Below are 12,472 nucleotides of genomic sequence, written 5' to 3'. Positions count from 1 at the left end.
TTCATATTTTAAAAATACTGTGATTTGAACACAAACTGGCTTTCCAGAACAAGTTACCACCTTTAGTTGGAAATGCAAATGCATTTCCTTTGCAGGCTAGAGCTACTTTGCTTCATTTTAACCTATTTCTCCCCTCTTTGGACTCCAGGACAGTGGCTCTCTTTATATGCTATGTCCTGGAGGAAGGCTAGGTAAGGCTGTGGAGGAAACACAATAGGAAGAGTTACTATACAAACAGCAGTAAGGTGATTCAGCTAGCTATTAATAGATTTGACCAGTTAGCACTGTCATATTATCTGGCTTAAGAGTGGAACAAAGTTGGCAAAATACCATTTTCTTGTTCTCACAGTAAGTTGAATTGAGAGAGCTGAATCGCCTATGGCAATCTGAAAAGATGACGTCTTCTTGGTTGGTTTAGCAAATAGCACTGGGTTCTGAAAACCCTGGGTAACACTTTTTGAATATTACTTAATAATTCTGCTGTCAGAGTTCAAGCCCCCATTAATAATAGATAGCAGCACATCAGTCTCAATGCCTTTACTATGTAACACCTTGAAAAATACTCCTACAATGCATGGTAAAATGTAAGTGTAAAAGAGTATTTTAGTATAATTCTTCGCTATGGTTTGTTTTAGGATAGATTTTAATCAACCTGTGCTCTTTCTTTACAGATGTGTTCAGCCTATCCGACTTAAGTGTTATTGGTCACTCTACTATACTGTTTGCACATGTCCATCCTTAAGTAGCTTGCGTTTTTCTGCTTCCCAGCCTGCAGAGGTATGCATCAAGGCGCTGTGTAGTCTGTGGCAAGCTTTCCCTACATTCTGAAGAAAGCCCTTGGATAGTGTGGCACACCAATGCATCAGACTGGAGCTTCAGTTAAATTAAGGAATTGAGGTTCTTAATGAATTCAGTGTGAAAATAATAATACCCAGAATAGCCTGTATATTACTGATTGTGATATGACATTTGTTTAATTGTAATTTTCAAGGAGCTAGAGAATCTTCTATCACCACTGTGAAACTCCAGCACAGAAGGTGGAGGGGGAAAAGCTGGAAATCTTAGCAATAGCGCGGGGGACAGTTGGGGCTTTTGGTTGGGACAGCATCTTGGGATTATGGGAGAAGCCTGTGTTTCTACTAAATTTATCATAAATTAAATAGTTAAGGTGACATTTACAATGTTGTCTTTAGGTTTTAAAGTAAAGGTAATTCACACCTCTGAGATTGGTTCCAGGCATATACAGGCAGACAATACAGCTTCAGTTTGCACTTTGCTCACACTTGGCTTTCTTCTGCAATGAGGAGGGCTGGAATATTTTCTTTTAAATGAAAGCTTAGATACTTTCTTAAAGGGTACAGCCACAAACTGCACTGTCTTGTATTTGCTTCTGCTCTGCTAAATCAGTGGCATATGCTAGTTTATTTTTACAATGAAGCATGTTACTAGGGTAAGAGTGAAAGCCAAAATTGTTACTGTACCGCTCATTGAGAAAAGAAACACCAGTTGAATAGGATGTCTCACAAAATCTTTCACATAGAAAATTCCCAAAGGCATCATGTCACCCCAAAGAACAGTGTTTGAGCATGTGCTGCATATTCTGCTTTCTATTATGGCATAAAGGAATTGAAAGCTAGACATTGTAGAATTACACCCAGTCCCTTACTGAAGTACAGTTCAATAAAATCTGTGAGAGGTAGCAGAGAGATGTTTTCTCAGAGGATCCTTAATACAAGCACTGCCCTCCATCCAACCATCATTGTAAGATGACTTCAAAGACACCATAGACTACCCCTCTACCGGTAGTTACTTGTGGAGGTGGAAGTGCTTTGACATTGTCAGAGTTATTAATCACTGTCCACTATGAAAATATGTGTCTAAGTATTCACAAAGCACATAAGTTTAATTTTAAGTAACCAGATAAACTAAACCAGATTAACTAAAATAAATTAAGAGTGGGGCTCCTTCATTGTGACACACTTGCCATCCAAACAAAGAGAAAATATTCTAACCCTGCTACTGGCAAGGGCATTAAGCCTGAAAAGTAAGTTGAGAATTGGAAAAAAAATTAAAAATCCTCAAGATATGCAAACTTGTCAAATGGACAGATGGCATCTGGTGGCCTGTCAGATTGCAGCTATTTTTATAGTTTACAGTTTAGCAAGGAACTGTTGGAATGGAGAAGTCCATGTTGTCCACTGAGGGCTTGATCTTGCACCTTTCATGTCAATCTATTGACTTGCATGGGAGTAGGCTCAAGCCCATCCAGAGCATAAATATGTCTTGCTTTCCTCTTTGTAGCAGCAAACAAAAGCATTCCTAGCACGTCAATCCAATAGTGAAAGCAGCACGGTTACCTTAATTGAAAAATAAACTAGTTTTAGGCCTCCAAGGATGTGGCTTTGCTGCAATAAGAAACCTGAGTATCTGCAGTGCAATTCAACAGTCCCTTAGCCCAGGCCAACTACAGGTTTTTAATTGCAACATTGACATATCCTAAGGGGCTTGACTGCAGCACAGCCCCACTGAAGTCAGTGGAACTATGTGGATATTCACTAGCTGCAGTCCTTGCTGCTTTACATGGTTGTACTGCCCATGCTAATTTTGACTGTAATCTCTTCGGGGTGACACTTTTCCTGTAGGTATTGTGCATACCACAATTAACTAAGTCACATTTTAGAAGACTTCTCATTTTTACTATTGCTTATTTGAAAGAGGGCATAGTCTCTGCATAGACACACAGTTCATTAATAGCAGTAGGATAAAGAAAGTTGAATTACAATTGACTCTGTGTTAAGTAAGTGCTTAAAGCCCACAGAAGTATTGGTACTTGGAGGAAAGAGGCAGTCTGCTAATAGCAGAGGAGCAGATTTGTTCTCTATACACTGGAGGCTAATTAAGCCACAGTTCCCTAATGAGGGTGGCCTCTTACACAGATTTCATTGAATTTCATGTCTCACTATGAACTCATAACTCCTCATGAAACTGAAAATCATTAATTATCTTGTCTCGATGTTGCAACAGCTGCAGTGCTTTGGCTCTCAGCAGCTTGAGAGTTTAGCATTTTGCTAGTTAGTTTATAAGGGATGGGGAAATTACATTTCCACCGTTCAGATTGTTAAACAATCAGCTGCTTGAGCTTGCTTCATGAAAAGGAAGTGGTAAATCCATGTAGTACATTGTGCCTGTAAAGACTAGCATGCTGTCTGCAAAGAGGACCCTTGCAGTCCTGTGATTCCATGCCAGTGTTGAATGGATCTGAGAGTATTTGCTTAGGTAGCAAAATAGTGCCAGTTTGCCTTATTTTGATATTGCTATAAAAAAATCAGTGACCATAAATGCAAAATATATCAACAGGTTAATTTTATTACAGTTCTCATTAGAGTAGCTAAATGTACATATATATTTATCAAGTGAAATGAAGTGGATGTTCCTAAGAATTGTGATGTGTTAATTTGTATATGGTGCTTATAATACCTTCACTTTTGAATTCAACTTGCATCTGACAGTCAAATTTTCTCAAGAGTCCAGTAGATGTACAGTAGCTAGCTTCATGTAATTTTTGCATGGATGATAGTTATAAAAAGTTTTACAATACTAGAACTATTTTCCAGGTTAAAAAAATTGAAGCATCACTTAGCAATTGTTTTATGGTTACTAATGAGATCATGTTTCTCTAAGACTATTGTATCAATGGACTGATGAGATTTAATTGAATTTTTGACATAAGAGGCCTCCATTTGATTGTAAGCCCACTGGGGCAGTTTCATCTCTATATGGTTGTCAGTTATTTCTATGGCTAGAGAATTAGCCATATGTTTTACTACTCTCTGGGCAAACAAGTAATCTAGCAAAGTGGCAGTCTGGCTAGCCAAGGCATTAGTTGTTGCTAATTATTTCACAGTGCCCATCAGTGTGCTATGCTGCCGCCCCTCACAGTACAGAACAAGTGACATTATCCTTGCCCCAAGGTACTTACAAGCTTATATAAACTTGACACAACAAGGAGTAAAATAATGCAGGGATGAGGGGAGACAGACAGAGGCAACCTTTTAAGAATGTGGATAGCCCAGCAGGGGGTCATGGTTATACATGGCATGGTCACGCAAAAAAAGGTTTTTTTTAGGGCTGTCAAGCACTCCATAAGGCCATCTACAACATGTTGAAACCATGAAATCAGCAACAACATACATCTCCACTCCTGGCTGCAATATGAGACCTATTTAGTATAGGGCTAGGTGATGTTGATTTTTAGTAGAATCCCTTAATTGCTTCCACAATTTTCTGCTGTGGTCTGAGGCAGGAGTTTGTGAGGAACCTTCAGGAGCAAAATGATGTATGTATATCCCTATTTCGCCCTCTGTGGTTCTTAACTATTTCAATAGCCAGACCATCCCAACTAATTCATAACTCACCAGATTCAGAGACCTTTACTTCCCTATCCCAGCGATAGCCTCTATTCCTAAAGAATAGACATTGGAGACCTCCAGCACTTCAAAGATATGAACACTAGGGTCATCTTGTTAGAATGCCCTCAGCAGGTTGGGTACTCCTTTGTAGCATCATTTCTCCATCACCAACTGGACACCTGTATTAGGTAAGGGAAAGCCAATGAGCTCCTGTTTGCTATATCAAGCTTTTAGATTTAAAACTACAGTATTCACTAGCCACAAGATGGAGCCTCCTGATGATTTGATGCTACAATTAAAGCTTGTCACAAGGTCTTCCCAATGCAAAAGTAGCCTTGAGACTGGAGGATATCAAAGCAGCCTAAAATGGAGGGCTCCACAAAGTCCACTCTCTTTGGCTACTTCAGTTGCGATGGTATTAGAAGTGGGTAAATGATGTAGCTTACGGCTGCTACTCTGAAACCTAACCAATAAAAGAACCCCTCAAACATCTCTTTTTTTGGTATTCCTGTTTAATTGTGCTGTAAAAAGCAATAATACCTGGATTTTATTCATTAAAATAAATCTTTCATTTTCAGAACCAGTACAGCTCAAGTATTTTTAAATTTAGATTTACTTACAGGAAATTGCTGAAAGCAAATACATTCATCACTGTCTGTTCCCCACAGTAAGGAATCTAAAATGTCACACCAATCTGTCACAATTGCCGATAGTACAGCATCAATAAAAACACTCATTGACATTCCAGTTCAGTAGTTAAAAAGATATCAGCCCAGTACATCACATTTTTCACAAAAAGATGGGATAATTAACACTAAGACCAGCACAATATTTCTGTGTACAAAGCATTAAGTTAGTGTAACCATTTCTAGTTGCTGTGATACACAAGAAGCACATATATGACATAACACAGAAAACTCTTTGGAGAATAAGGATGTCAGCATTTGATAACACAACAAAAGCCATTTAAATTAGAATCTACATGTCAGTGCAAGCAATGATGAGCAGCCAAACCAGTGAACTACATATATTTATAAATAAATTGCATATATAAATAAATGCACTGCTTCCAGTGGGCACAAATCTTTGCAAAATAATATCTCCCGGTACAATGAGAAAATGCTAAAACTATCCTGGTGAAAATGCATTTGTGCCTAATTCTAGCTAAAAGCTCTTAATATGGTGGAGGAAAACGTTAGGTTCAGGGACAGCCATAATCTCTAAGCTATTTAATTAAAATGCCTTTATTTTCTCAATACATATACCTACCTTTTGGAAATGTTATTGTTTGAGCAAAGTAAACTTGATTGATTTCAATTACATCAAAATAAATCACTGACATTTTTTCTGAGACAGCAGAGGATACATTTTCTTAGCAAACCAAAGAGCTATACATAGAAATCTTATCAGTTAACAAACAGAATGTGTCTCCTAGTCTGAGACCTAATCAGTACCCCCAGAGCCCAACCTGAGAAATTTTACTCCCATAGGATCAATTTGGTAGGTCTAAGAATGCTATAGAAGACAACATGGGATTTAGTTTGCCTGCTTTTATCCTGTAGGAGTGCAGCAGAGCCAGGGCCTTGTGCTCTCAACAGTGACCCATCTGGCCAAGAAGGGTTCAAAGGGAATCCCATCCAGTTTTTGGTTAAGGAGGAGGGTGGCTGTGACACAAGGCATGAAAGGTGAGGGTTAAAAAAGCATGAGGCCTTCGGATGAATAATTGACTTGAGGCAAAAAACCAGCTTGAGAGCAGTAATATCAGATCTAGGGAGGGAGGGAGAAAAAAAAAAGTGACGGATGCCAGGCAAGCATTTTTACCAATCAGATTTTAGGAGTTTAGGCTTTCAAACTACTACAAGACAGCATCTTTATTATGAGATAGGCCACTGCTTGTGCTGAATATGAAGTGCCTCCATTTGATTTCTCTTTCTTAGGAGAGGCAATGTGCATAGTGGCTAGAGCACTGGAAAGGGATGCAGGAGACAAGGGTTCCATATCTTAACTCTGCCACTGACTTGCTGGGTGACCTCTCCATGCCTCAGCATCTGGAGATCTAGGGATGAATTATTATTACTGCCATATCTTCGAGATGTGTGCAGTTCCCACAAATGGTCTCACTTCCCATCCATCTGAGTCTTGACTATCACCTACTTCCAACAAATGTGAAATGGATACTCCTACAGGAGATTTTTTTAAAGGTGACTTCATTCATATTGTAGTGTCAGGAATCAGACATATTGTTGCATTGGGCAAGAAGCTGATGTAGTGTAAAGGTCCCCAAAATAGAACAAATATTTGGATTTAGATTTCTAATGACTGGTGTATGTAGGGCACAGACTACCATGTGAAGAGTGCAAATATGACAGTTCACACACAAATGAACTGCTTGATTTGTGGCCCTGTTTCTGATTTCTTACCTTTTTTACACCAGTGTAACTTCAGAAGCTTCAACAAAACTATTCAAGGATTTATGCCAGCATAAGAAGAGAGACCATAGAAGAGAGTTTGGCATATCCACAACCTTGCTCATGCTTTGATTGGCTTTATGCCTCTTTAAGCTGTTTCACGCCATCAGTGTTTTTTTATTGTGAGCCTAACTCATTTCAAACATTTGGTTTAGTATTTTGCCTTTCATATACTTACATTCCCCGAAAAGATTTTTGGTGCCATTGCAGCTAAAGACAAAACATAAGACTGAGATGAATTATTTTGCAGCCTACAAGTTCCCCCCATGATGCACATATGCCTGTCAGGAACAAATGCATACTGTGGAAGCACCTGCTTTTTCCAACTAAAGGGAAAGTACTTCAGTGGCTGAATATGGAAGAGAGAGGCTAGACAAAGGGCAATTGAAAGAAACAGCTCAAAAAAAAAGTCAAACAAGTGATATTCCTCTATGCCATTTGGTCATCAAACCAACCTTAAGACAGATTCCCTGCAAAAATCATCTCTAAGAACAAGTAGCTCAGACCATTGACAAATGTCACTAATATATTATTTTGAGATTTATACTATGTAAACAACTGGTCAAGGTGGTGTGTGCCTGTAATCCTAGCTACATGGGAGGCTGAAGCTGGTGGATCGCTTGAGCTCAGCGGTTCTGGGCTGTGGTGTGCTATACTCATCAGGTGTCTGGTGCTACTGACAAGCCTGGCCAACAGGTGGCTGAAGGACCGACTAGAACAACATGAACAAATGCGTTGTTTTCATCAGCACGCTCTCTGTGAGGGCTGATGGACCGATCGATCTATGTGACAACGTGATGATGTAAACAAGGTTGCATGGGAAATTATTTAGGGGGAAAAAAAAGAGATAAGTTCAGATCCTTGTTCCACACACCCACACTAAATCTACACCAGCATCCTCAACTCCTGAAATCTAGCAAAACCATAGTGACACTTGCACATGGCAACAGCATGGTTCCACTTAACCACACTGTAAGAGAATTGTTTAAAAATGCAAATTCAGCAGAAAAATTCCTGACCACGGTTTGAAGATATACATAGAACACAAAAATAAATTAAGTAGTGCACAGTCAAGCCATCAACAGCGAATACTTCTTTTACATCAATTATACGAAACACAAGGTAATATTGCTCACATTACGGAGGGAGATTCTCGGGGGGGGGTTGTTTGGGGTGTTTGTTTGTTTTTTTTTTTTTTTTTGAGTGATTAGGTTTGTCCGCTGCGCATCATGAAGAAAACTCTAACACTGAAATAAATGAAATATTCTGTAAAATACACCACTGTCAGACAGAAATACGCACGCTCTTCAGACTCATTTTCCACAAAACCATACGTAAGTGAGTTGACTCTTGGGATCTAGCTGAAGACGGTTAGAGTAAGCCATCTAGATTTTTATGAACTGTTTGATTTTCCTTTCCTTTGCTGGAATCCTCTGGGGGTGTGTACTGGATCTGGAATTCTTGAAGAATTTTAAATACATCATGGTGTCCAAAATGTAAAGCTTCATCCATAGGAGTGTTATTCCATCTGAAACAGGGAGCACAATATTTCCAAAATCAGTAAGCAAGTAAATCCACCACTATGAATTCCATTATACTTTGATGTTTGAGATAACAATTGCCAGTACAGTATGTACTAAGCTCAGGGAGTACGTAAGTACCTTCAGTGAATTGGACTGTGGGTCACAACCTTTTTTGACACAAGATGTTTTCACTACTTTTTACTCCTGTTACCCCTTCAGTATCAAAATAACTAATGGAGAATGAATGGATTCCATTTCTTCTTGTGCTTCAGTATAATTGTTTAATAAATTTCAGCTCAACCAGTCACACATCCGTGTAACACCACTGTCTTCAATGTGATTTCACAGGTGTCACCAAGGACAAAATCTGGCATGAAGAACTTTTATTACCAGGGATTCAGAGTCCAAGGTCAGAAGGGACCACTGTAACCTCCTATACAACACAGGCCATAAAATTTCCCCAACATAATTCCTAGATTATCTCTTATAGAAAAACATCCAATCTTGATTTAAAAAATGGTCAGTGATGTAGAATCCACCATGACCATTGGTAATACATAAAGGAAGAACCCAACTTGATCTTCAGCCCACAGGCTGATTGTGCGCAGTTAGTCACTGGAAACAAAATATTTTTACTTGAAAGTGTGAAAACTGAACACATTTGATATAGAAATCACTAAAAGACAATAAAAACTGATTTTTTTCAGTCATTTTTCACATAAGAACTGCACTTTAATGGATAGTGTCAGACTAAACAAAACATAGCTAAACACACACACACAGGCGTAACCGCTGCTATTTTCATATCATCCACACTAAACTCTCCCAAATGTAACAACAATATACAAAGGCTATTGCGTACAATTGTATATTTTCCCCTCTTAAACAGGAGAGTAAGAGATATCTAAATATAGTATTTCAACAAAGCAAATGTATTTATTTTTTGCCTTCCTTTCACCAAGTAAATCAATCCCAGAAACGTGCCTCAGATTATTGTTACTGAAGTGTTTTCCTAGTGTTGATCTTTGACGTCCTTTTAGTACAGGACAAACTCTTCCCCTGAGGGGTTTTAATGGAAAAGCTGGTAGTTAGAGCAGGTGTAAACACAATGCAGATTTCCCACCAAACTTGGTTACATTTTAATTGTGGTGTAAGAACTCTGTAGCACTGTGAGTTCCTTTTGAAAAGGACTGTATCAAAAAGTAAAAATCTCACCCTAATAGGAAAGCTTCAAAAAATCACAGGTAATGATAAACGACTCAAAATGCTCTGCCTTTCTGACACTCCTATAAGCGCCGTAAGGAGGACATTGTGCACATAATACAAGACATTAGCAGACTTGTATTAGTCTGCACAGCATTGCATGAAATAAACTATCAAATTAAAGCTAATTCTATGCTTTACTGTTAAATAGCAAAATCACTGTTATATGGAGGGAAGCACTGAAAGGTACACGCACAGTGAAGGAAGCAGAGAAAGACAAAATGTACTTGATTAAGAGAGCTAGAGAGAGTGGATGAGCGTGGTTTCATTAATGGTGTCAGGCCTTGTTTTCTTTTGGTGAGGGACCTTGCACTGACCTATTTTTTTCTGGTTTCCAATGCCATACTGTGAGTTACAGTAATAAAACTGGAGGTGAAATTAAAAATAAAGTTAATGATTATACATAACAAACCATGTGAACTGCACCTCTCTCAGGACACCAGAACAGTAAAACAGCCTTTTTAATGGGGTCAAGTTCACACTGAAGTTTGTGAATAGTTTTAGTTACTCTGGACAGGAACACACACCGACACCTCTTACACCAACATCTGCGTGTGTGTTCTGCATGTATGTTCATACACGCATGTCAAACTACAAATTCCTTTTTCTTGCTTTGATGCTTTTTTGGAAAAAAAATTCTCTAGCCACTGATTTATTTTCTCAATCTTCCCTACTGAGGTCTGGAATTCCTGCTTCTTTAAGGGAGGAATTAGTGTTGCTAGATCAAATGGGCAGAAACAAGAGCTCTAGCACCAGCTGCAAGTTAGCTGGGTAGATCAGATGGTCCCAATTGTCACTAGTTTCAGCATCCCATGAGATTTCAGAGGAAACAAGGACTCCGGTCGATTGACTGCACTAGAGTTGGATTCACCAATTTAATTAGTTACTGGAGCTCCCCTCCTTCATACAACAGTGCAACTACTCACCTGTCTTTGGGGAAAGGATTCACTTTGCAGGCTTCCAGCAAAAATTTAATTACTTCCACATGACCTATAAAATAAAAGAAGGATTTAATACACTTTTTAAATTAAGACCACTACATTAATAGATTATATTTTATTTGTCAAGAGAGTCATTACCTTCTGCAGCTGCTACATGCAATGCTGTTCGTGAATCATAATCTCTTTGCTCCATATCCATACCCGACAAAGCAAATCTGAAAAGCCAAATTCAGAAAGACAATCTTAGAAATAATTACAAAAATACAGAAGTAATCATACTTCTACTGTAAAACAATGAAATGCCCTCTGACAGGATTTAAGTGGTATCTGTGACACTGTGATGTTATGATAGGATTATGACAGTTATGTATTTTATGCAAGATAGATCAGTGAGGTGTCTCTGGAAAGCTTATCTGCTGAATGAGATTATCCTACTTGTATGCATGTATCATTTTTGTATCTGAAATTAGGAATATTGACTATGAATCTGAATGTACTGACTATGTATCTGTGGCAATTCTTCAAGAAAAAAAACTTCAAAAACAGACTCCAACGAGAAACCGCAGAAGTGGAATTAATTTGCAAACTGGACACCATCAAATTAGGCCTGAATAAAGACTGGGAGTGGTTGGGTCACTACAAAAAAATAAATTTTCCCTCTGCTGAATGAGCTACATCCACCTTGATTGCATTGGCCTCATTAGCACTACAAAAGTACTTTTCCCTCTCTTGATATTCACCCCTTCTTGCCAATTGTTGAGAATAGGCCTCTTCCACCTTAACTGAATTGGCCTCGTTAGCACTGACTCCCCACTTGGTAAGGCAACTCCCATCTTTTCATGTACTGTAATATTTATACTGCTTACTGTATTTTTCACTCCATGCATCTGATGAAGTGGGTTTTAGCTCACGAAAGCTTAACAAATTTATTTGGCATAGTCTCTAAGGTGCCACAAGGACTCCTTGTTGTTTTTGCTGATACAGACTAACATGGCTACCACTCTGAAACCTGCATTACAAATGTGTTTACACCTGGGGAACACCCACTAGACAAGATGCTTTCATTCTAAAAAGTTGGCTGGGGAAGGGTCACTAGAGAAAACAATAGGCATTAGAAGAAGCTTATCTCCCACATGGAGGCCTTCCTGAGGATGCTGCACACTGCCTCTGAGTCACGGCTGCTGTGACACTACAGGGACATGTCACCAGGTCACCTGGTGCTGGATTCCATCTTGGGATGTCAATATATTTCCACTGACTGTTGTGGGAACTAAGCTTGGAAACAAAGGGTTTCTGCCATATGCAAAAGCTATAAAAGGCAAGGGAGTAACATTATCTTGGTTCTTCACTGACTCCCCACCCAAAGAGACTCCTAGAAACACCTAAGGAACAAAGACTGAACTGGGGGAACTGCTGGACCCAGGTTAAAGGGATTTTTAGCCTGTGAATGGAATACCTGGGGATTCCAAGCTGTAAGCAAGTGCAGCTTGCCCCTTAAGAATCTGTAGCCTGCTTGTATCATCACTTAGATCAGATATGAATACCAAATTCTCATCCTATGTAGTATATTAAGCTTAGTTTGCATTGTTTATTTGCTAGGTAATCTGCTTTGATCTGTTTGCTATCCCTTATAATCACTTAAAATCTATCTTTTATAATCAATAAACTTGTTTCTGATTTATCTAAAACCAGTATGTGGAAGTCAGAACTTGGGGCAGAAAGCTGTTGTATATTCCTCTCTAATAGAGGGATTGGGCCAATTTCATAAGCTTACCCTGTGCAGTCCCTGTGCAACGCAAGATGGTATAGTTTTGGGTTTACACTCCAGAGGGGGTGTGTGTCCAAGTAGCTGGGAAGCTCCCTAGCCG

The 12,472-nt window shown here is 39.0% G+C and overlaps 2 protein-coding genes across 14 annotated transcripts in view; one reads left to right on the top strand and one right to left on the bottom strand.

Moving 5' to 3' along the window:
• The window catches only part of STAT1 (signal transducer and activator of transcription 1), a 45,021-nt gene extending 40,029 nt beyond the window's left edge, over window positions 1–4,992 (top strand). For all 9 annotated transcript variants that reach the window (XM_038422778.2, XM_038422780.2, XM_043505476.1 and 6 more), the window contains one exon: window positions 672–4,992. In XM_038422778.2, coding sequence (XP_038278706.1) covers window positions 672–695 — 24 coding nt within the window. In that variant the 3' untranslated portion in view covers window positions 696–4,992. The remainder of the gene's footprint in view (window positions 1–671) is intronic.
• GLS (glutaminase) overlaps window positions 2,147–12,472 on the bottom strand; it is a 100,414-nt gene continuing 90,088 nt past the window's right edge. For 3 of the 5 annotated variants that reach the window (XM_043505488.1, XM_043505490.1, XM_043505489.1), the window contains 3 exons: window positions 10,743–10,819; window positions 10,590–10,653; window positions 2,478–8,405 (listed from right to left, as the gene is read on the bottom strand). In XM_043505488.1, coding sequence (XP_043361423.1) covers window positions 8,249–8,405; window positions 10,590–10,653; window positions 10,743–10,819 — 298 coding nt within the window. In that variant the 3' untranslated portion in view covers window positions 2,478–8,248. Of the gene's footprint in view, window positions 8,406–10,589; window positions 10,654–10,742; window positions 10,820–12,472 lie in introns of all 5 variants that reach the window. The other 2 variants (XM_038422783.2, XR_006278063.1) reach the window with 2 other exon arrangements.

The sequence above is a fragment of the Dermochelys coriacea genome, chromosome 11 (assembly GCF_009764565.3).
Source record: "Dermochelys coriacea isolate rDerCor1 chromosome 11, rDerCor1.pri.v4, whole genome shotgun sequence".
Taxonomy (NCBI): Eukaryota; Metazoa; Chordata; order Testudines; family Dermochelyidae; genus Dermochelys; species Dermochelys coriacea.
The sequence above is the reverse complement of the archived record's forward strand: the minus strand, read 5'-3'. Positions and strand labels throughout refer to the sequence as shown.